The following is a 22,989-nucleotide window of genomic DNA, read 5'->3' on the forward strand; positions in this document are numbered from 1 at the left end:
GGCTTTCGAGTTAATCAGAATCTTAATAAAATAAATACTCAGCCTGGCGCCAACCCAGATGGGTAAAGAGTTTGATTAATTTCACTATCCTCCGCCTTGTATAGGGTCAATCTGCTTTATCTGTCCACAGATGGACCAGCCATGCAGGCAGCCGGCTCAAAGGGTAACGAGAGTTTAATGAAGGAACAACTTACCAGGGTGTGGTCAAGTTTAAGGGACCCTATAAAGAATCGTAAAGCATCCAGGGACTAGCAACAGCTGGAAGAGTTATCACCACTGGCTTGAAAAACCGAGAGCTGTCATCCAACAGTTGTTGCTAGAGAAACTAGGTAAAAATACCACTTCCACATTACAAGTGAGGAAACAAAGGATAAGATAAGGAACACAGGAGGTGGAATCCCGGGTGGAGGAACTTCTCCAAAGCATCTAGCGGGAGCCCAAGGCCTTTAAAGACTCCACCTGGGCCCAGCCAAGCCACCAGTTTCACTTTGATCCTCCCTCCCACCAATGGACAATGACCCGAAGGACTCTACTGTAACGGATTGAGACTACAACTCCCGAGCCTCATCTCTCCGTGTCTGGCTCAAACTTTTCAACACTAGGATAAAGCGGCTTCCGGAAGAATTGCGTTCCGGGACTTGTAGTTCCCAGACTTAGGGCCGGCTACAGCCGCAGCGTGCTCATTGGCGCTCAGGTCTCCTCCCCGTTCACTCCCCTTGCGTCGGTGTCTCACGTACGCACACGCAATGCGTGCCCACGCCTCCTCCTTAGGCCTAGGACGCAGGCGCGCGCAAGCTCCCGGGGCCGGGTAGGCGGGGGTGTGGAGGGGGGGGGAGGCGGAGATGGAGAGGGAGGGAGAGGGGTTAGGTGTCTACTGTATTGGGTAGACGGCAGTGGGGCACCAAAAGCGCGAAGGCCTGGCTGCCAGGCGGGTGAACTCTGCACTGGGCCTAGGGTCGGCGGGAGGGTCCGGAGCCAGTTCAGCGCGCCCTGCGAGTAGGAGTCGGGTCACTGAGACTCGGAGGGCAACAGGGGGCAAAGCCCCGACCTAGGCCCCGCGGAGATGTCCGGCTGCGGCGCTTGTAGTTGCGGAGCGGTAGCTGCGCGGCTCATCACTTCCTCGCTCGCCTCCGCTCAGAGAGGTAACGAAGTAGTCCCTCACGTGAACTTAGGGTCGTAAGTGTATAGACGGTGGGGACCCTGGGGAGAGCATGAGGCCTACCCTACCACGAGGGTATGTGGGGATGCGCAGCGCTTCGCCTGGCACCCCCCACTTTCCGCGTAGGTTGGGGCGCTGCCAACAGTGGAAGCAGCTGTTTCTCAAATTTGAAGTAAAACCCTGTGCTCCCCCGCCCGCGCTCTTTCAGGCCTCCTGACTTTGGGGTTTGCGAATGTGGCCACTTCGCAGAAACCCTGAAAGAGGCACAAAATGCTCCTTTAGTTATAAAAATGTCCCCAGACCCTACTCGGAGCTCCGCCAGGGACTGCCTCCTGCTCCGGCTGCGGCTCCTCTTCCGGAGCTGGGCCGGGTTCCCTTCGGGTCTGTCGCGGGCTCAGAGAAGGGCTCGGGAGACGGGCTGCTACTGTTGGGTTCTCGGGGGCCGCGGGGCGCCGAGCCGGTGGTTCCGGACGCAGGCCGCGCAAGACCCGAAGTGTCACTGTCATTGTGCGGCCGCTTACATTGGGACATAAACAGGGATCACAGTACTTCCTGGCGCTGGGAAAACCTTCAGGCTCTTAGGGAAGCAGCAGGGAGATTGGGACAATTCCCGAAGAAATTGTTTAAGTACTGTATCAGCGGTTGTTGGCCAGTTTTTCCAACTTGACAGTCCAAGATAGTTTAAGGGTGGCGCTTGTTTACCTTTCCTTTCTGTTTATCAGGAGTTGTGAAAGTGGCACTCCAGCCAAGAGGTTCCGGAAAAACCATTTTTTCTCTTCCCCAAATTTATATCAGACTATGAGGCTAGATAGAGCCTGTTATAATCCAAACTACTAGACAGATTCGTTTTATTTTGGTTCGTCAAGTTATGATCCTTGGATAAATAAAAGCCCCATTTCCTAATTTTTAGGTTAATTATAAAAAAGTTGTACTGTTTATTCAGTGTATATTTTCCGACAGTTTATTTCACAAAGAGGGATTAAATGAAGTAATGTGGGCAGGGACATTGTGTTAAAATGAAGTATAAATGTAAGGGAGTGAATTTAATCCCAAGATCTTGTTAAACCTGAACAGATAGATGCCCCTATTCTAGGAATTTGAGTTGCAAACACTCGAAAGTGACAGATATTTAAATTCGTTTATTTGACATATATTTGTTGAAGGGCCTACTATATGCCAGGCTCTGTTTTGGTGCTGGAAATAGAGTGGTGAATAAGTTCTGACCTTCAAGTTTAAATCTAGTGGAGTAGACAAAGAATGTCTCTAGGAGTGGATAAAGTATGTGTGTGTCCTCATTGCATAGGAAAGACTTCTTTGACAAAGTTCGTGATCTGTTCCAGTCAATTGTCCCTGAAAACTGAATCATAGGAAGTGTGTAGTTATTTTCTTTTCTTTTCAAAACAACCACTGCTTTAAAAGTTAAACATATCATTAGGTAAATCAACACAAATTAATGACTTATTTAGGAATTATTATCTATTTGTTTATCAGTTAATATAAGTTTGCTGGAGGTTTTCAGAAATAATGAACCATTGCTTTCACTGTAAAAGACCAAATTAAACTTAAAATGTGAGACATTACCCAAGATCATTACAGAATTTAATATTTTTACATGACAGTGAAATAGTAAAATAGTTTTCACATTGATTTAAGACTTTCCCAAGGCTTAATTTCACAAAATGTTTAATTTCCATAGTAAAAACTGAAAAGTCTACAAAAATATAGAAATGTTTTCTTTAAGGATTTGAAAAATTCTTATTTAGTTTCCTGGAAAGAGGAAGAAAGGTGAAAGAAAAATCAGAATTGGAATTTAGTTAGCTTATTCTTATTTTTCTTAATTAATAAATGGTAGAGTTAAGAATTTCAACAACATAATGTAAACAAACAAAGAAACTTAACCAAAATCATCGTCTGACAAGAAATTGTAAAGAATTAAGAATAAAAGGGGATATTTCAGAGCTCTTCTGAAGTGCAGTGCTATTCTCTGTTTCCATTGGTCTGTCATGTTAGAGTAAAAATTTTATATGGTAGTTTGAAAAATTATTTGGTAAATTGTCATACTAGGTACTGGATCTATTGCTTTTGCTGATGGGCTGTGTGTATCCAATTTAATGTGTTTTTCCTCATTAGTCTCTGAATATGAAACCTATAGTAAAGTAGAAATTTTAAATATTTTTTTCTGCCCAAATCGCTGGTATTTTTCAATTCTAATGTATATTTTTAAAAATGTACTTTGCCTTTGTAACAGTCAATTTGCTTTCTGACTATGTGATTCAGAAATGCTTGATTCCATTTAAAAGATTCTGAATGACAATATTCAGTCTGCATTTGTGAGATCATTGTTACCTCCCTTGATTTCTGGCTCATTTTTGTCCTTGTCTATTGAAAAGGTGTCATTTCATGAGAGTGTAGTGAAGATGCAATGGTGCTCAAACATGGTGTCCATAATTTTCATAATAGTTACATAATGTTCCTAGATTTTAATTTTAATTCTCTCTCTCCCTCTCTCTGCCTCCCTTCCCTCCCCCACTCCCTCTCTCCTCCCTCCTCCCTCTCTTTATCCTTCTTTGGGTAGGTAAATACAATACAATTTAAATAAGGGAAAGTGAATAAATGATAGAACATCTTTATTGCAAACTATTTCTTAATCAACATTTCTCTCTCTCTTTTTTTTTTTTTCTTTTTGGCATGTTCATCTTCAGACCAGTAGACTAGCCTAGGTGAAAATCCATCAAACATTTTTAAACTTGAGGAAAGCTATCATAGGAGTGATGTTATTTTTTTTTATTAAGAAGTAGTCCAAATTCATGAAACAATAACTTGGCATAAAATGACATTATGAGACTAATAAAAGCAATAAACATCTAATTTGCTGGAATTGTTTGTGAGTTTTTGTTGAATTTTTTTCCAATTTGTGTTAGAGGTTAGAGGCCAAGTGTTTAAGGGAGCATTTAACTTGATTTGCCATTTTATCAATTGTTATGCACTTAAATATTGTCACTGCAAATAGATAATCTAAAATTTTTCATTAGTTCTTTCACTTTATTTCTAAAATACAAAGATCAGTTTATCTTTTAAGCTGAATCATTTATATGTTTTTGGAAAATGCTTAATTCAAGATTGAATATAGGCAGTCAAATATTTAAAAGTTGAACAAATAACTCTTCTAGATCTTAATAACCCTAAAATCAGTGTACCTTATTCTAATGTCTTTTTAAAAACAGCTGCTCTGAAACTCAGAAAGCTTTATCTGTATGACAAAAGTTTTGTAAATGGTTTAACTTTTAACTGTCTTCTGTCTTTGCTGCCAGGTACTCTTTCGAAATGTACTTTATGGAAATACTTCCCTATTTGCCTTTTAGGGTTTTTTCACAGGCCTCCAAAGGGTTCAGGGATAGAATTCATAGGTTCTATGAACTTTATTTTCACTCATCTTTCAGTGAAATGTAGCATTTCCTTCAGTTCTGAATGTAGGCAACAAATCATAGTAGTACAGTATTTATAAAGTGTCACCAGTCAAAAATCACGAATATCTTCTTATCGCATTACAGTTGCAGAGATCTCAAAATATTGTTTATATTTTTCACTACTTTGAAATCATGGTAGTTATTAAAAGAGCTGTTAGATCATACTTAATTTTGTTAATGAAGAAGAATATTTTTAAAGAATTTTCATAACTACTTTAGTATAATTGGTTTCCTTTGTTAGATATTCTATACATTTTAAAAACATTATTCTGAGAAAGAGCTTGTCCATAGGCTTCACCAGACTGCCAAAGGGGTGCTTGGCTCAAAAAGAGTTAAAAACTCCTGATTAGTTTGCTGCAATGATTTCTGTGAAAATTTGTAGTGATGGATACAATTGGTGAGGGACTGGTCATTTAAATTGTTTAGTACAGTGGTTTAAATAGTGCGGTCCTCAGCCCAGCAGCCTCACCGGGGAACTTGTTAGAAATGTATTCTTGGGTCCCACCTCAGACCTGAATCAGAAGCAGGGACGACGATCCCCTGCAACCTTTTTCTAGCAAGCTTTCCAGGTGATTCTGATGCACATTTTTTAAAATTATTGAAGGACACAATTTTAAACCAGTTTTTGCATTTGAATAAATACATATGTTCATGATGTCTTAAAAGCCCTAGCAGGTATAGAAATAAAATTTTAAAGCCTGAATTGAGAACTTTGCAGGGAATAAAATGAGGGAGGCAAAAAAATCAGTTTTTAAAATTTATTTAAGTATTAACATTAACACTTCCCCGCTTTTGTTTTATTACCTCCTGACAGCACTCTGGTAAACTGCTAGGAAACTTCCTTCTTGGCGATTCATTAATTTAGGTTAGCTTATTCAAGGTTCTGAGTAGCCCTACAGTACTGAAATCTATGGAATTTTGTTTAACCTAGGACCATTTAATTTTCTTATGTAGGGAACACTCTTAAAGACCAGCTTGGGAAACGGTGGCTCACAGTAGGCAGTATGGCTCTTTTGCCATTGCCTATCATTTATTTTGGGGTTTAGTTTGTATTTTTGTGAGAAAAAACCAGGGGTCAGCAGACAGTGACCCTGCGGACCCAAACTGGCCGCACCCATTTGTTTTCTATATTATTTATTTTTGCTTTCCTGTTACACGCAGAGTATTTGGGACTGAGTCTATAGTGGCCCACAGAGCTAAAAATATTTATTATCCTGGTCCTTTACAGAAAAATTTACCAAATAATAACTTAAGTTCTTTTTAAGAATTTTAACTTCAAATATGGCAAAAGATTAAAATCTTTGAAAGCAGATGGTGGTAACACAGTGTTTACTGAATTATATTTTTTCTGTAGGATTGAATATTTCATTAAAATGTATTTTAATGAACAGTACATTATTATTACTATTTTTTAAAATTTTTTTGGGGGGGAATATTGGGGAACTGTTTTTCCAGGACCCATCAGTTCCAAGTCAAGTCATCGTTTTCAATCTAGTTGTGGAGGGCGCACAGGCAGGCCTGGAAAGGAAAGAAATATCTTTATTCACCTGGAATCTTCGAAGGCCCAGGTCTGGCCTGTTTCTGAGAGGGCTTTGCTACTATTTTCTCTACCAGTTTGTACTATTACTGTGAAAATTAGCTTTCTCAACCTCTTTTATGCTTAAGGGATTTTTGTTTCCAGGGAATTTATTGAAAACGTTAATGTTTGATGTGTAGACTAATAAATTTCATTATATTTTCAGGTATTTCTTGTGGTCGCATTCCCGTTTTAGGAAGGCTTGGGACCTTTGAAACTCAGATTCTACGGAGAGCTCCTTTTAGAACCTTTGCAGAAACACCAGCGTACTTTGCCTCAAAAGATGGGATAAGTAAAGATAGCTCTGGAGATGGAAATAAGGTATTTTATCTTTATTGGCATCTATCCACATACTTGAGTTCCCTCCTTTAAATAATTAAATGTAATAGTACTCTATGTTTTGGTTTATGTTTTCTGTGTGAAACATGAAATACATAAAATCTGAAAAATTTTAGGTAATTTTATTTTGTGTTTCAATTTGAACCATAAAATAGTTTTATAAGCATTGCACTTAGTAAGCAGTAATTAAATATTTTAATACCACAAAATAGTAAAGAAGCTTCATTGAGTAATCTGTGTAGTCATTCTCTAGGGTTGAATTAGGAGTATCTGTTGTGTCCTGCGCAACATGGGCAGTGAGGAAAGGAGAAGGGGCGGTGTTGGGTTAAGTTTTTAAGAAAGAAAGAAACAGACTTAATGCAGTTAAATCTCAGAGGGCCAAGGGTCTCACAGTCTGGCAAGAGACTGGAGCACAGAATCAGGCCAACTGGTGGCTTTTATTGATAATCATACAAGGGAGTAGCATTGTTTTTTACACGGTCTATGAGACTCATCATGTCACAAAAGTGAATCAAACCAATGATCCTGTCCACTGCCAGCCAGAGCAGAAAGCCCTATGATGACTTAGGTGAGGTATGCACCTCCCCGGGGACAGGTCTCTCACGTTGAAACTGTTCCCTCGAGCTAAGTGGAGAGAGCTGATCTTTATTGCTTTCATGATTTCTCTCACAATCAGGTGAGAGAGGAAAGCCAGAGTCAGCAGTGGCTTTTCTCAGGTGGGGGGAAGGGGAGGCAAGGCCTCTCCCCAGATCTTCCAAGGCAGCTCATTGGGGGTCCCCACACGGTTCCGCCTGGCTTGAGTTGTACCCCCTGTGGGGAATCTTACTTGTCATTGGCTGCAAACCATGTTTTGGGGACCAGACAGACATGAGGTGTAAACATGATAAAACAAAGTCCGAAAAAGGCACAGTCTCACAGACTCTTTTTTTTCCTCAAGGAAAGACATGGGGGGCGGGGGGGCAGTCGGCTAGGCTGCTGTGTGACAACAAGTATCCATTATTTCCTGTCTTACAACTCCTGATAGTATAAACCCCATTTCATCTTCTACCTAAAAATCTTGGATATCTGTATGAGTTAATGTTGGGCCACTCTGTTACAAGCAAGTAGATGATTGGTAATTGTATTGGGTTAGTGAATTATTACCAATTTTTTTATTATGTGAATTTGACTAACACTTGAGTTAATATTATATGTGAGACAAAATACTCGGTGCTTTCACATCCACATTTAATCCTAAAAATGACCCTCTGAAGTAGGTGATATTGTCCTCATTTTAAAGATGAAAAAAGTGAAAAAAGTTATATTCAAGAAAGTTAAGAGTCACTACTTGCCATGATAATAACTCCCAATTCAATTTCATTGAAATGCAGCTTTTTACTTTTTACTTATATTATGGTAACTTTTTTCCTAGTTCTTATTGAGTCATTGAAAGAAAGCTATTGGGATGGCTGGTTAGCTTAGTTGGTTAGAGCACAGTGCTCTTAACAACCAGGTTGCTGGTTCGATTCCCCACATGGGCCACTGTGAGCTCTGCCCTCCTCAGCTAGATTGAAACAACTACTGGACTTTGAGCTGATGGGTCCTGGAAAAACACTTAAAATAAATAAAAGTTTTTAAAAAACAAACAAACAAAACAAAAAAAAGAAAGCTATTTCTTATACCTACTGGCACTTACCATGTAAAGAAGGTATACAGATAAATATATGTATTTACTAGAATTGATTATTTTTGTGGTAAATACATCTTTTGATACCAGTGACAGAGATATAAATTAATAATTATATTCTAGAAATCGTAAAAATTATAAAGATTAATTATAAACTATATGTTTATATTTAAGTTACATACTGTGTTTCCCTGAAAATAAGACCTAGCTGGACAATGAGCTTTAATGCGTCTTTTGGAGCAAAAATGAATATAAGACCCAGTCTTATTTTACTATAATATAAGACTGAGTCTTATGTAATGTAATGTAATGTAAGACCAGGTTTTACGCATTAGAGCTGGTTGTCCGGCTAGGTCTTATTTTCAGGGAAACAGGGTATGCAGTGATGACCTGAAAGTAATACTTGACACTCTCTTTTTTCCCTCTTCCAAAAACATTAGAAATCAGCGGGTGAGGGAAGCAGTAAGAAATCGGGCTCTGGGAACTCTGGGAAAGGTGGAAACCAGCTGCGCTGTCCTAAATGTGGCGACTTGTGCACACATGTAGAGACCTTCGTGTGTAAGTTTTACTTATATTATTTTTATTTTTCTCTACCTTTGCTATAAATTGTTAACTGCATAGAAATATAGAAATTATACAAACCAGGGTTATTTTCTTCCTGAACTTACATGATTCTCTCTTATTTTCACCAGATACTAAAAATCCCCAGGAGTGGTAATATTTTGCACTGTGGTATAAGAGATAATTTAAGAAAACTATTTGCTTCTTTATTTTGCTTGTGTTTTTATTTTAAATTTGAATTTTGTGAGTTTCATGCATGTGACCATTAAACTATAGGAGAACCAAGCCTTATTTATCTGTATTTATTATTCTGTTCTTTGGATACCTGTTGAACATCTCATATAGCTACAGAGGTCAGTCATTCAAATATTAAGGTATTTTCACTCTCTGAGTACTTACTTAGCAGAGGAGCTATGTTCTCAGTTCTAGAAAGTGTCTGATAATTATTGATTCAAATACTCAGAGAAGGAGGAATTCAACAGTCCCACTTTTGCTGTACTCTGAAATGCAAAGATGTTACTACAGATACTTTGTTTAATGAATCAAATAACTTATTTCTTACATAATTAGAATTAATGGTGATGACGCAAGAGTAAATTACATTGTACTACCACATCAGCCTTCCTCTACAGTCCAATTATATGAAGGTTGATGGTCAGGTTTGGCAGAAGTTTCAGTTTCTGATGATTAGCTGGACAGGATTCTCTATATTCCAACCCAAATATTGAGGCTTCATATATAGTACTTTATCAGTAATATATTGGCCACTGGATGAAAAAGTACTACATGTAGCATGTTTTTACAGTTTTGGAAAGAGTTTTAAAGTAGTTTCAGTCCATAGCTGGAATGTTAGGTGTTCTCTTCATGGTTTTTGCCTAGTAAGAGATCAAAGAGAAAAATCAGCCTGAATGAATATTAATTTGGATCTCAACATAAAGTGAAAGTGACTTCTAAATTACATTTGCTGTTAACAAATTTGGTGAGATGTAGTAAAGTTCTAAAAAGTAGAGAATTGTTCAATTCATAATGGCAGTATTATATTACCTACAGAGAATGCCAAAAAAATATATACACATTTTAAGAAAGGAAAACTGTATTAAAATTGTAATACTCAATATATATCGATAACAAAAGATGGATACAAGTCATGTTTGACTTCTACAATTACAAGAGGTGCTCAAAGTGGTTACCATCAGCGTCTAGACACTTTTGATTATGGCGAACTATTGCTTGAGCAACGTTGACTAAAGTGTCCACTTACATATAATAATTTTTTTGCACCCCCTGGTATATTTTAATCAAGAGATTTCCTCCTTTTTTCCCCCCAGAGAAAGATTTCAACCTTCATAGACTTAAGTAATAATTTCTTAGATTAGGAAAGGAACTAACATTTGATAAATGCCAGTATATGTAATTTTATTCTCACAATCTTATTTTTGTCAGGACAGATATCCTCATTTTTATTAATGAAGGAGGTGAGGTTGAGCAAGTTTAAGTAACTCATCCAAGGTCACACAGAGCAACGAAGATTTGCTATTCAGAAGTTCCTATCTCATACATTTTTACCAGCTGGAACTCTTTAGGGATAAACTAGCTCCTCTTGAGTTTAAATTCACTTTTCTTCCATGCAGTGTTTGCAAAACCTGCCAGGTCACTGTTGTTTTAACAATGATTAAGTGATCACGGAGGGTGATTGTTAAACATACAGATTCCCTCCTTTCCTAGAGATTAAGAGTCTGTTGATGTTGGGTAGGGTCCTAGAATCTGTAAATTTAAGCAGTGAGACCAAATGTGGAAAACACTATACTTTAGTGTTATCTATTCAACTCAAGGCTCAGTGTAGTCTCTTTCCTTTGGGAGTTCTAAGGGGCAGGGGTGATGTGGGAGTAGAGAATGTAAAAGCAAAGAGTAAAAGCAGAGTACATACTTAATGTGTAATTTAGTAAGCAAACACCTCTTGTCAGACACTGCTAGGCTCAGAAAGTACACAGATGAACATGACATTGTCCCTGTCCTCTGGAGCTTTGCTGCAGGGGAGTAATAGGCCCCAGCAGTGAGACGAGGCCCTTCTCCCTTCGCTGACCCGTAATAGAAGGCTATTCAGAATGCATCCATTTGGAATGCAGAGGATCTTCTGTCTACTCATTGAAAATTGGGGCATCCTAGTTCGAAGGGTTTTGTTTTATCATAGGTTATCCATTTTGTTTGAATCTGCATTTATTTACTTATTAGTTAATAAATATCTTTTTATGTGCTTTTGGCCCCTTCTGGTTCTTTTGTGAGTGGCCTGTTTAAGTAATTGTCCACTTTTTTGTCATTTTTAATTGTTTTTAATTAACTGAGGAATACATGTGTATATCTCCCTTTATGAAAAAGTAGAACATTATGTATAAAGCTAAAGATATATTTCTGTAATATATCTTCTTCGAACAGAAAACTTTTTAAAAGCATAAATGATATCATTCATATTTTTGCAGATTGCTTTTTTTCCTTCCAACTCAGCAATGTTTTGAGAGCTATCTATGTTAATACGTAGATATACAAAGGTCTAGTCCTTTGTAAAATTTTTAATTTTTTATTGAGATATCAATCATTCACATACCATACAATTCACCCTTTGAAAGTGTACATTTCAGAGATTTTTAGTATATTCACCAAGTTGTACAATCATCACCACTATCTAATTCCAGAACATTTTCATCATCCCAAAAAGAAACCCCATCCACCTTTGCAGGCACTGTCTACTCCTTATCCTCCCAGCCCTGGCAACCATTAACCTACTTTCTGTCTTTATGGATTTATCTATTCTTGACACTTTAATAAATTGAATTATAAAATATGTGGCATTTCGTGTCTGGTTTCTTTCATGTAGCATGTTTTCAAGGTTCATTTGTGTTGCATCATTATGTATCAGTACTTCATTGTTTTTTATGGCGGAATAGTGGTATTTCATTGTTTGTCCATTCTCCATTGATGGACATTTGGGTTTCTCCTTGTTGGATATTATGAATAATGCTACTCTGAACATTTGTGTACAAGTTTTTGTTTTTACTTCTTTTGGATTTATGCTTAGGAATGGAATTGCTGGGTGAAATGGCAACTATGTTTAGCTATTTAAGGAACTGCCAGACTGTTTTCCACAGAGGCTGTACCATCAGTACAAACCCCGCTAACAATGTATATATATAAAGGTTCCAACTTCTCCACATCCTCTTCAACACATTATCTTTTTTTTATTGTAGCCATCACAGGGGTGTGCAGTAATATCTCATTGTGCTTTTGATTTACATTTCCCTAATGACTAAAAATGTTAACTGTCTTTTCAATGTGTTTATTGGCCATTTCTATAACTTTGGGGAAAAGACTATTTAAATCCTTTGTTCATTTTTAAATTGGGTTATTTTTTTTATTGTTGAGTTATAAGGTTTTTTTAATATATTCTGAATACTAGATCCTTAGCCAAACATGTGATTTGCAAATATTTTCTCTCATTCTATGGGTAGTTCTTTCCTTTTAAATACATGCTATATAGCAGGAGTCAGGAAACTTACTATAAAAGGCCAAATAATAAATATTTTAGGCTTTGTGGGCCATATGGTCTCTGTTGCAACTATTCTCCTTTGCTGTTACAGTGCAAAAGCAACCATAGACAATGTTAATGAATGAGGATTGCTGTGTTCCCATAAAATTTTGCATGTGGACACCAAAATTTGAATTTTATGTAACTTTCACTGCCATTTTTTTCTCCCTAAAATGTAAAAATTATTTTTTAGCTCATGGACCTTCAATCTCGCAAGTATATTTGTAGTGATTTTTATGTTTTCTTATAATGATATTACTCTTGCTTGACTTTGTTGAAATAAAACACCATTTTTATAGATACCATTATGAATGTATAGAAAATCATCAGAAATTAAAATAATATCCAAGAAAGTTTTGATTATAAGGACTAATGTATACTATTCATTAGTCCACTTAAAAAGTTAACTTGTCAAACATGAATATTTTTATTTAAGTTAGAGCCTTCAGTTGTTTTTATTTTTATGTATATAATATTTTTTGAAGACATACTGCACTTAACGTGTGTCATAGGGTGGGAATTAAACTTGTCTGCAGTGTTCTGGAGATTTTATGTTGGACCCTGAAACTTGTTCAGAATCATGAAGAACTTTCATTTAAACAAATCTCCTGAAAAAGTTTTTGCTAAGGTAGTCTTTCTGTTGTTGGTATACTATACAAGCATGTTTACTGGGATCAGTATTCTGTATATAAAGGCGTGTAGGATACTTGTAGTAATCATTTAAAGAAAAGAGCTATATTTATCCCCTGATAATTTAACAAAATTAAATTTTTGCCCTTTGTTTTTTAGGAGTAAAAAAAATGCATTTAATGCTTTTTTTAAAATAGCATTTTGATAAATAAAATTGAATCCTTGAACTTGGGTATATGTTGAACATGTTTCAATGTAAAATAATATAGCAAATATTCAAACAGAATTTAAGGAACCCTTCAGCATAAGCAGAGAGGGTTGTAATTTGTTGGTGTTAAATCTCTTTCCCTTTGACCTATTTGTTTTTTAGAGAATATCTTGTTCTTGTGTTCTCAGGCCAGATTTTCTTGTCATACAACCTGAACTAAATCAGAGGCTTCTCTGCCCTTTACATGCCCTGTTTACCATCAGTAACAGTTGTAAGCTGTTGCCTCATTATAAAATAAAGGCATTGACTCTCTTTCCCATTGATGGGAAATGGTGATAATGTATTTGGGCTTGTGTTAACTGAAGGTACTTAAAATAGCTTGATATTTGTCTTTCAGCATTTATAGGTGTTCAATAAATAGAAAACCTGGATGATCCTATCCCTCTCCTACTTTAAAATTTGGTACTAGAATTTATTCAGGATGTATTTTTGATTGGCCTTATGTTTAAGAACAAACATACAAGAATTAAATTGATTGAATTAATAATTAAATTTGTTTTTTAAATGTGGACTTGTCTATTTTTTTAATTTAAATTATTTTGTGAAGATTTAGGTATGCTTGCCAATGCAGTTTTTCCTGTAATCCAGAGATAGGTAGTTACATTGTCAAAGGAGATTCCTATAGTTTTTAAAATTCTTTTTCTTTGCAGTTTTACCTGTCTTGTTAGATTACACAAAAATATATTACTGAGACCTCCCAACATATAACTAACTCCTATTTTTTTCCTATGTATCTGTTAATAGTCTGTATGGGTTTCTCTACCATGCTACTTTCTGAGGTCTACTTTCTGGTTACTATTAATAGAGGTGGGTTTGGAGAAGGTTACGAGTGTATATCCATATGTTTACATCCTATAGTTGTGTTTTTAAACAAGAGAAAAGAAGAAATCACTTTTGTTTTAACACAGGATATTCTATAGCTGATGCGTTGCCATTAAAAAATCCTTTTTACCCTCCCTTTTAACTGCCCTTGTGTTGTTTTCAAAAACTATATGACTATCTTTTAATTAAGTCAGTACAACTGAGAATATTGTTATTTTGTTAGTGTCTCAGTGGTTTTCAGTCAAAGAAATAGGAATTAATGGAATAAAGATGAAAGTAAAGAAGGTATGAAATAATTTTATCTTTTTACCAAGTCAGGGTTTTTAAAATGTTCATAAGTTTGAAAAGAACCTAAATAATATACTTTTTTACATTTTTTAGGGATTAAAATAGATTTCTCTCTTTCAACTTTAGTGTATATTTAAAATTTTTCATAAGAAAATGTTGGAAAGATTAATTTATTTGTTTTACTTTTTTCCAGTTTTTTCATTCAAGTAGTTCAATAAAATAAATGATTATTTAATAGTCTTATCGTGATAGTTTTTAAAATTATCTTTAGTGTATGGAAAGCTGAAAGACTCTCAGCCAGTCTTTTTACTTAATGAAGTATACCATAAAATGAAAGAACCTAGTGAAAATGAACAAAATGTAGTTCACTGAACTCATCTATCATTATTATCTATCTTAGGTGTAAACAAGGCTGTTTGTTGTGGCTGTTGGAGTGAACTGTCAGCCTACTTTTTGTCAAGTACAGTAGTTTTCATTTGCAGTGAGTTTTTAAGGTGAAACACTATTTGAGTTACTTATTTTTCTCTTGTACAGCATCCACCCGTTTTGTGAAGTGTGAAAAATGTCATCATTTTTTTGTTGTGCTATCTGAAGCAGACTCAAAGAAAAGCATAATTAAAGAACCTGAATCAGCAGCAGAAGCTGTAAAATTGGCATTCCAACAGAAACCACCTCCTCCCCCCAAGAAGGTATAAGGTCTTGCTCAGTCTTATACGCATTTTATCTTGAAACCATTTCATTACTCCCCTTTCCCCAGTTTATGTTGGATCCTAATAGTAGAATCTAAATACATATTGTAAGTTCTTAATATGGACTATATCTGGCTAAATTGTTACTGATATCTAATACTTGGAATTTAGGTTTGGTGTCCATTGCTGTTTTTCCATGTCATGATTACTGTATTCAGTAGCAATGAAACATATGTGGATGATTATTAAAATAGTATCGATACAAAATTAATCTAAATTGATATCCTTAAAAGAGAGCAACTATGGACTTATTTTTGTTAGTTTGGGTCACTAAATAACACCAAACCTCAATTTCTCTCCATCAAATTAGTTTATTTTATGGTAAAATAGCCTCAGACTAACAACAGAAGCAAGTAATTTTTTCACGGCCAGTGTGCCAGCGTTCTCCTCTATAGCACTTTGGTTTTTGTGGTGTGGGCTCTTTCTAGGAGTCTTCGAACAGGTTGTGATTTGGTCATATGAAAGACAGCAGAGTGTACCACTGTCTCCATTGGGTACTTGGTGTGCACTTTCTGAGAACAGGAGCCCTGCTCCTGGGCTGTGCCCTGTGTTCTGGCCACGTCTCAGATGTTTGTACCCTTGGATTGTTTCTCATCTACATCAGTGTAGCTTTCTTCCACTGTGCTTAGATGCCAGTGCATTTGTTTCTTCCTCCAAATGGGCTATGGCAGATTTCATAATTCATGAGTATAATCTATGAGGAATATATTTTATTGGGGAACAGTTTGTTTTTCCAGGGCCCATCAGCTTCAAGTTGTTGTCCTTCAATCTAGTTGTGGAGGGTGCAGCTCAGCTCCAAGTCTAGTCGCCGTTTTCAATCTTTAGTTGCGGGGGGCGCAGCCCACCATCCCATGGGGGAATTGAACCAGCAACCTTGTTTGTTGAGAGCTTGTGCTCTAACCAGCTGAGCCATCCGACCGCCCCTCCATCAGCTCAGCGGCAGCTCGTTGTCTTCAGTCTAGTTGTGGAGGGCGCAGCTCAGTGGCTCATGTGAGAATCGAACCAGCAACCCCGTTGTTTAGAGCTCACGCTGTAACCAACCGAGCCATCCAGCTGCCCCAAAGATTTTTAAATAATCATAATATGGTCACTTATGGTCACTTATTTGTCGTGTAAAAATAAATAATGTAATGGAAAATAAAGCTATTAAGCTTTATATTCTCCACTAATTTGTGTAGACTTTAGACATCCAAGCCAAAGTTCTAGAAAATAAATGCAACTTAACTATTTTCCAGAGTTAATGAATATTAACAGTTAATTTCTATCTACTAAAAGCTGAAGGAATTTACCCCAGGTTCCAAACTGTTGGCAGTATCCAAGTATCAAATAGAGCTTTAGTTTCTACTAAAACTAAAGGTTTTAGATTGGCATGTAGATAAATAAGTAGCTTTAAAGTTAATATCTGAGAAAAAAGTAAACGTTTGTTAGTGAGTATTAAAACACATGGATACTGGTAGTATAAGGCTTTTGATCATATCATGCCTATTTTTGAAAAGGGTAGTTCAATAATACCTTATCTTTTTGAAGAATAATATTCATGTGATTGAAAAAGGTGTAGAAAGGATTTTATTAACTTTTAAAAATTAGGATCAATGACATTGTTTACAGAATGGAAACTGGCATAATACTAGAAGAGTATAGATACTTTGTTCGGCTAGAGAACAAATAAATTGTGTTTTTGTTCGTTTAGGGTTTGGGGCCTTGAATCATTGCTACATAATGTTATCCTGTCTTTGGCATTTTGTTTTTGATGAGTCTTTGTTTGAATTTAAAACTAAGTAAATATGCTCAGTATATAACTTTTTAATGTGTTTTTATGACAGCTCATATTAAATTAATTTTTCATACCCAATTATTTTTCAGATCTATAACTACCTCGACAAGTATGTTGTTGGCCAGTCATTTGCTAAGAAGGTGCTTTCAGTTGCTGTGTACAATCATTATAAGAGAATATATAATAATATCCCAGCTAATCTGAGACAGCAGGCAGAGGTTGAAAAGCAGACATCGTTAACACCTAGAGGTTAGTGTTTTGATATTTGGCCAAAATAGACATTACTATGCATGCCTAGAGATAGTCTCTATTTGCAACTTCTTGCTTTTGTCTTAAATGCTTTTAGTATATACAATTTTCAGAGTACAGTTCACTTCCCATTAGTAGATAATGAAATCATTTTGATAGGTTGCCAACAGCATTTTTTTAAAAAGTTAGTAGGTGTGGATAGAAAATACTAGAGTAAATAAACTTGTAGTTAAGTATTGTTTCTGAAAACTTTCGCTTTCATGTGCATGGATTCTTAGTCACAGAGTAAAGTGTATTTCTTATTCTTACCAAAGGTCTCAGTGAAAAATGTTTGAAAGTCACTGGAGTAGAGATTGAGAATTATCATTGAATTGTAGACTTCACTACATCTAGTTCCTCATGACCTTATTATCATTGCAATGCTCTGTCCAAGTAGCACTGTCCAAGTAGTCCAAGTAGCACTGCCTAGTCATGACGCACAGTGATTTTTTTTCTGGTTCCTTCCGTCAACAGATCAATAATTAAGCTCTTCTAGGTGCTGGAAAAGCAAATGGTTATATGGTATTTATAATTTGAGGGGTTTAAATTCTTATTGAAGACTTAAATTACTACTATTAAAATAGGTAACAACTTTGTATTTGACAAATATAAATGAGTTCTTCTCTTTTGGGTTCAGGATACAGAATTTCATTTGCCTAAATCAGAGACATGGAGATAGCTCTTACAGAAAATACGTAGCACTCTTTCCTTTTTCGGCCCCAGCTACAGAGTGCAAGGTTAAGGGAAAATTTGTAAATGATTCAAAGTATAATTCTATTAGTAATAGATTCTCATATGTAATCTCATGTGTAATCTCAATTTATGTGGACGATAATGTGTGTTATATTATTAGGATGATTTTATTAAAAAACTGTAGGGTAAAAGGGCTAAATATTGTAAGTTTTGTTGTTGTTGGCCAGGGAGCCCTGATTTCTTACTTAAACCTATAATCTATCATTTTACATGATTTTGGTCATCATTTTACAATTTGAGGGAGTTCTGCTAAAACTACAATATCTTTTGATTACTTTTAGTAGCTACTAAATATATAACTGGCTTAATGAAGACACTTGTTCACTTGTTGAGCTTATTGCAAAATAGTTAGGTGGTAGTATCAGTTACTTTATTTTTAGAAAGCATTCGTAATAACTAATGGAAGACTTGGAACCTTAATTTTTATAAAGTCCAAGTAGCACTGCCTAGTCATGACTCACAGTGATTTTTTTCTGGTTCCTTCCGTCAACAAATCAATAATTAAGCTCTTCTAGGTGCTGGAAAAGCAAATGGTTATATGGTATTTATAATATGAGGGGTTTATATTCTTATTGAAGACTTAAATTACTACTATTAAAATAGGTAACAACTTTGTATTTGACAAATATAAATATTAGCAATTGAGAAGCCATCATTAAGTATGTTTAGGTTTTTTAAATATAGAAAGGATTAGCATATAGATTCTTTCATAATGTTTTGAAAGCTAAAAAAAGTTTAAAAAAGCTAAAAAAAGTTAACACATTCTTTAAATATATTTGGAAGAGGACAAGAAATGGGATACTGCTTGTTTGTTCCCCTAAACAAATATGTAATGTTTTCATTTTGCCATTTTTATCCTCTTAGAGTTAGAAATAAGAAGACGAGAGGATGAATACAGATTTACAAGTAAGTGACCTCTTCTCAGGTCTTCCTCTGTAATCATTCTTCGTTTGAGATTTACTTCAGTGAAGTATGTCAGCAGTAGTAATGGTGGACATGTATTTGCTTGCCAAGAAAGATGTATATTATCTAAACATGTTTATCATGCACAGTATATATGATTTTGGAATAGTTTTTTGTAGCTAATTTTTGTAGTTTGTACATATTGGGTTATTTCAGATATTTGATTTTATCTTTTCTGTCTTGTGATATTTCTATTGTAGTGAGATAAAAAGTAGTTTGTATAGTTTTTCCCTATAAGTGTAGACCATATTAACAGGAGTTGTATTTTTAAAAATCTGTAGCTTGCTATTTAATATCTTTTTTTTTTTTTTTGCCGTACAATTAGAGTTGGCCTGCATAATTATAAGTGACAGAAATTTGGGGGGAGGCAGATTATCTTCTGGCTGCTCTTTGCCAGAAACCACACTGTTTATTTTTTGGTGTATATGAAACTTAATATAGACTTGCAAATTATGAGTAAGCCCCAACTAACTGTTTCTAGGGTCCAGCCATGGATTGCCCCTATAAGCATCAGATGGTCTGGTGGAGTGTGATACATCAAGGATAGTGGCCATTTTGGTTTTTTGCACCCATCCTTTTGGAGGTGGATGTAGCTACTGCACAGAGGGTGAAGGTTCTAGGAGTATGATATATCGTAAAAAGAGTCACATGGCCGTTTGTTTCAGTAATTAAAATAACAAACAAAAGTATATAATAAATAAACCAGTATGAACATTTTTCACTTATAAGTTTGATACCTTTACTTTGCCTTTGAAACAAGCAGTATTATATATCTACCATTTGAACTGTATTATACTGGGGGTGCCAAAAAAATGTATACACATGACTTGTATTCATCTTTTGTAATTGGTATATACTGAGTATTACAATTTTAATACAGTTTTTTCCTTTCTTAAAATGTGTATATTTTTTTTGGCACCTCTGTATATACAGGATGTACCATGAGAACATAACTAGTTTACCAACTCTGGCATGAGATTTATTATATGTAATAAAAATATTGTTTCTAGTTATTTTTAAACTGTATAGAAATTATTATACCATGCATGATAAAATTAAGGAACACAGGAAGTGCAATGGAATTAGATTATAAGAATGTAAGATCTAAATAATACACTTTAACTGAATGTATGATATATATTTTATAATCCAAAAATATAATCAAATGTGCTATTGATAGCATATTCATAAATTTGGGCAGATGGCTAGTGAAGTAAAGTCTATAATGGATCTTTTTGAAAGAAATTATAGACTTTTCTTTACTTTAGTTTTTTCTTTACTTTTCTTTAGTGATTTAATGTAATTTAAATGTTAACAAGTAATAGTGTTTAAAAATTTAGGTTCAAATATATGATGATGGAAGGAGAACTGACTCTGGGTGGTGAACGCACAATGTGATTTATAGATGATGTATAACAGAATTATGCACCTGAAATCTATGTAATTTTTACTAACAATTGTCACCCCAATAAACTTTAATTGAAAAAAAAAGAATTTAGGTAAAAGCAATTTATAATTACATATTTTGATTGACTTGGAAATTAATATTTTTAAAGCTTAAGTAGAATTTATTTTTATGTATAATTTAGTCTTGTCCTATGTGGGGTTTTAAGTTCTGAAGTTAGGGCATTAGGCCAAAATCATATAAAACAATATATTCTTGAAAGTTCCTTTGGAAATCACATGTTAGAGACCAACATACTACTCTTAGTAAGACTGATGATTTTTTTTCTCCGTCTTTGGATTGTATGTTTTTCTTAAGTTGAGAACCAGATGAAATATTTGGCTTGCATTTGAGGGCTATCTTATACAAATACTTAAGCAGTAAGAAAATTGCAATGCTATTAGTAAATTCTTCTTTGACACTTATAAAACTATCTGCCTGGCACTGTTCTAAGTGTTTTACGTGTATTAACTCATTTAATCTTCCCAAAACCTGTAAGACAGAAACTATTATTTTCACCTCCACTTTACAAATGAAAAAACTGAAGCACAGAAATTTTAAGTAATTTGTCCAGGGCCACGAAGCTGACGAGTTTCATGCAAATAACCACTATGCTAACCTGCCTGCACGTAGTCCTGCTCGGTAGAGATTTGGTTATGCAGTGAGAGATACGCAGGAAGAGGACAGGAGAGTTATCTCAAGTTTAGTCTGAGGCATATTTTCATAAAGTGGAAGAATTAACATCATCTGTTCTATACCATTTAAATTACTCCTCATTATATTTAACTTAAACCATTGAGTAAGTTAAATACATATGTCATGTGATTCCACTGTAGTTAATATGCTTCTTGCACTTTTATTCAAATTATTCACCTAAATAATTTTTCCCTCATGGTCAGACTTACATTTGAGCCAAGCCCCTTCCTATATTGTCACAATACCTAACTATATTTTGCTGAAATTTAAAAACAAAACAAAACCAAAAAAAAGTAAACAATTTTGTTAGGGATGACTAGCTAACTAATTGCACTCAAATAGGGGACTGCATTTCTTTTGCCTGATGTAGATTGTAATGAGGTGTAACATTGTGAATTAGTCACTAATCATTAACCCTCACATGTAGCAAAATTTAATTAAATTCAAATGTTTATTGAATGCCTATTATTTTTGATGAATAGAATAACCATTTGCCTTAAGTGTGACCCTAAGATAGTTTAAAAGGGACAGCCAGATGGAATAGGACAATAATGATAGCTGTGTCTGTTGGACATCTATTGATTTGATTAAAATAATAATGCATTAGAACTACTGATACTCTTAACCCATTTATTAGAAACAACCTAAAAATAAATTCAGAAAATACAAGCAAATGTGATATGAGCACAGATACCTCAAATGCTGGGAACCAGGAGCAATATGGATATTTACAAATCTGGACAATTGAAAATACTGTTGGGATTCTTTCCTTCAGCCGAAAGAGTGAGAATAAAAAAAATTTTTGTTTTGTTTTTGTTTTAGGGATCCCACTGATAAACTGATAGTTCACCAGCAATATCAATCCCATCTAGTTCATTGTATCTTTCCTAAAGGGACTAGAAGGATCCAGTGGAGTTTCTATGAAATCAGAGATTCAGAGAGGGCCATGGATAGTGAATCTTCCCATATTTGGTTTCTCTGGTAGACTCACAGAATCATTTTTAGATTTGGAAGAGACTATAGAGGTCATATGTGTCAATATTTTCACTTTACAGGTAAGGAAGCAGGTCCAGTAAGTTATGTGACTTGCCGTGGTCCTACAGCTACACAGTAACAGAACCGATACTACCTAGAACCAAGTTCCCTATTTCTTAGTTCAATGTTTTTCTTTCTCTACAATTTGCTTCTTTTCATTTGTACTGAAAAAAAATAATATACTTTGTTTATCTTTCAAAGTGCTTCCAAATCAGTTGCATTTTATTCTTACACCTTTCCACCACGTGTTTGAAATTGATAGGACAGGAATTACTGCCATTTTGTAGATTAGGAAACAGCACTAAGTTTATATGATTTACCCAAAATCATATAGCTATTTAGAGACAAAGAAAGGACCAAAGCTAAAGCTTTCTGACTCCTAACACTGTTTTCCTTCCGTTACACTGCCTTCCCTTGAGTGAAAGGGCATTTTTCATACAGGTTTACATAAATAAGGAAGGGAGGATAAAAAGTCCATTTCCTTTGTCTGAGGTTCCTTGAATACTCAATGTGTCTTGTACATTTGTCACTAGATAATTGGAAATTTTCTTCCTTTTAGGTAAGACAGAATGTCAAAATATGTAAATTTTTCTAAAGAATTGATTGGTTTTAGATGTAAGGTTTTATTGGGCATGTTTTCAAGTAAAATCAAATGAAGCTCTGGTAATTCTTTTGGCATTTTTTCAGAATTGCTTCAGATTGCTGGAATTAGTCCACATGGTAATGCTTTAGGAGCATCAATGCAGCAACAGGTAAATCAACAAATGCCTCAAGAAAAACGAGGAGGTGAAGTATTGGATTCTTCCCATGATGATATAAAACTTGAAAAGAGTAATATTTTGCTGCTGGGACCAACTGGGTCAGGTAAATAACTTCCTGAAAAAATGTGCTACTCATTTTAAAAAATAGAATATAAATGATTCTGTAACGT

General features: G+C 35.3%; 1 protein-coding gene across 1 annotated transcript in view; it reads left to right on the forward strand.

Moving 5' to 3' along the window:
• The first annotated feature begins 846 nt into the window (after positions 1 to 846).
• The window catches only part of CLPX (caseinolytic mitochondrial matrix peptidase chaperone subunit X), a 34,507-nt gene continuing 12,364 nt past the window's right edge, over positions 847 to 22,989 (forward strand). Inside the window, exons 1-7 of the mRNA XM_033108676.1 lie at positions 847 to 1,142; positions 6,369 to 6,523; positions 8,648 to 8,765; positions 14,891 to 15,045; positions 16,969 to 17,128; positions 18,785 to 18,826; positions 22,746 to 22,922. Coding sequence (XP_032964567.1) covers positions 1,064 to 1,142; positions 6,369 to 6,523; positions 8,648 to 8,765; positions 14,891 to 15,045; positions 16,969 to 17,128; positions 18,785 to 18,826; positions 22,746 to 22,922 — 886 coding nt within the window. The 5' untranslated portion in view covers positions 847 to 1,063. The remainder of the gene's footprint in view (positions 1,143 to 6,368; positions 6,524 to 8,647; positions 8,766 to 14,890; positions 15,046 to 16,968; positions 17,129 to 18,784; positions 18,827 to 22,745; positions 22,923 to 22,989) is intronic.

This window comes from Rhinolophus ferrumequinum, chromosome 6 (genome assembly GCF_004115265.2).
Source record: "Rhinolophus ferrumequinum isolate MPI-CBG mRhiFer1 chromosome 6, mRhiFer1_v1.p, whole genome shotgun sequence".
In the NCBI taxonomy this organism is placed as follows: Eukaryota; Metazoa; Chordata; class Mammalia; order Chiroptera; family Rhinolophidae; genus Rhinolophus; species Rhinolophus ferrumequinum.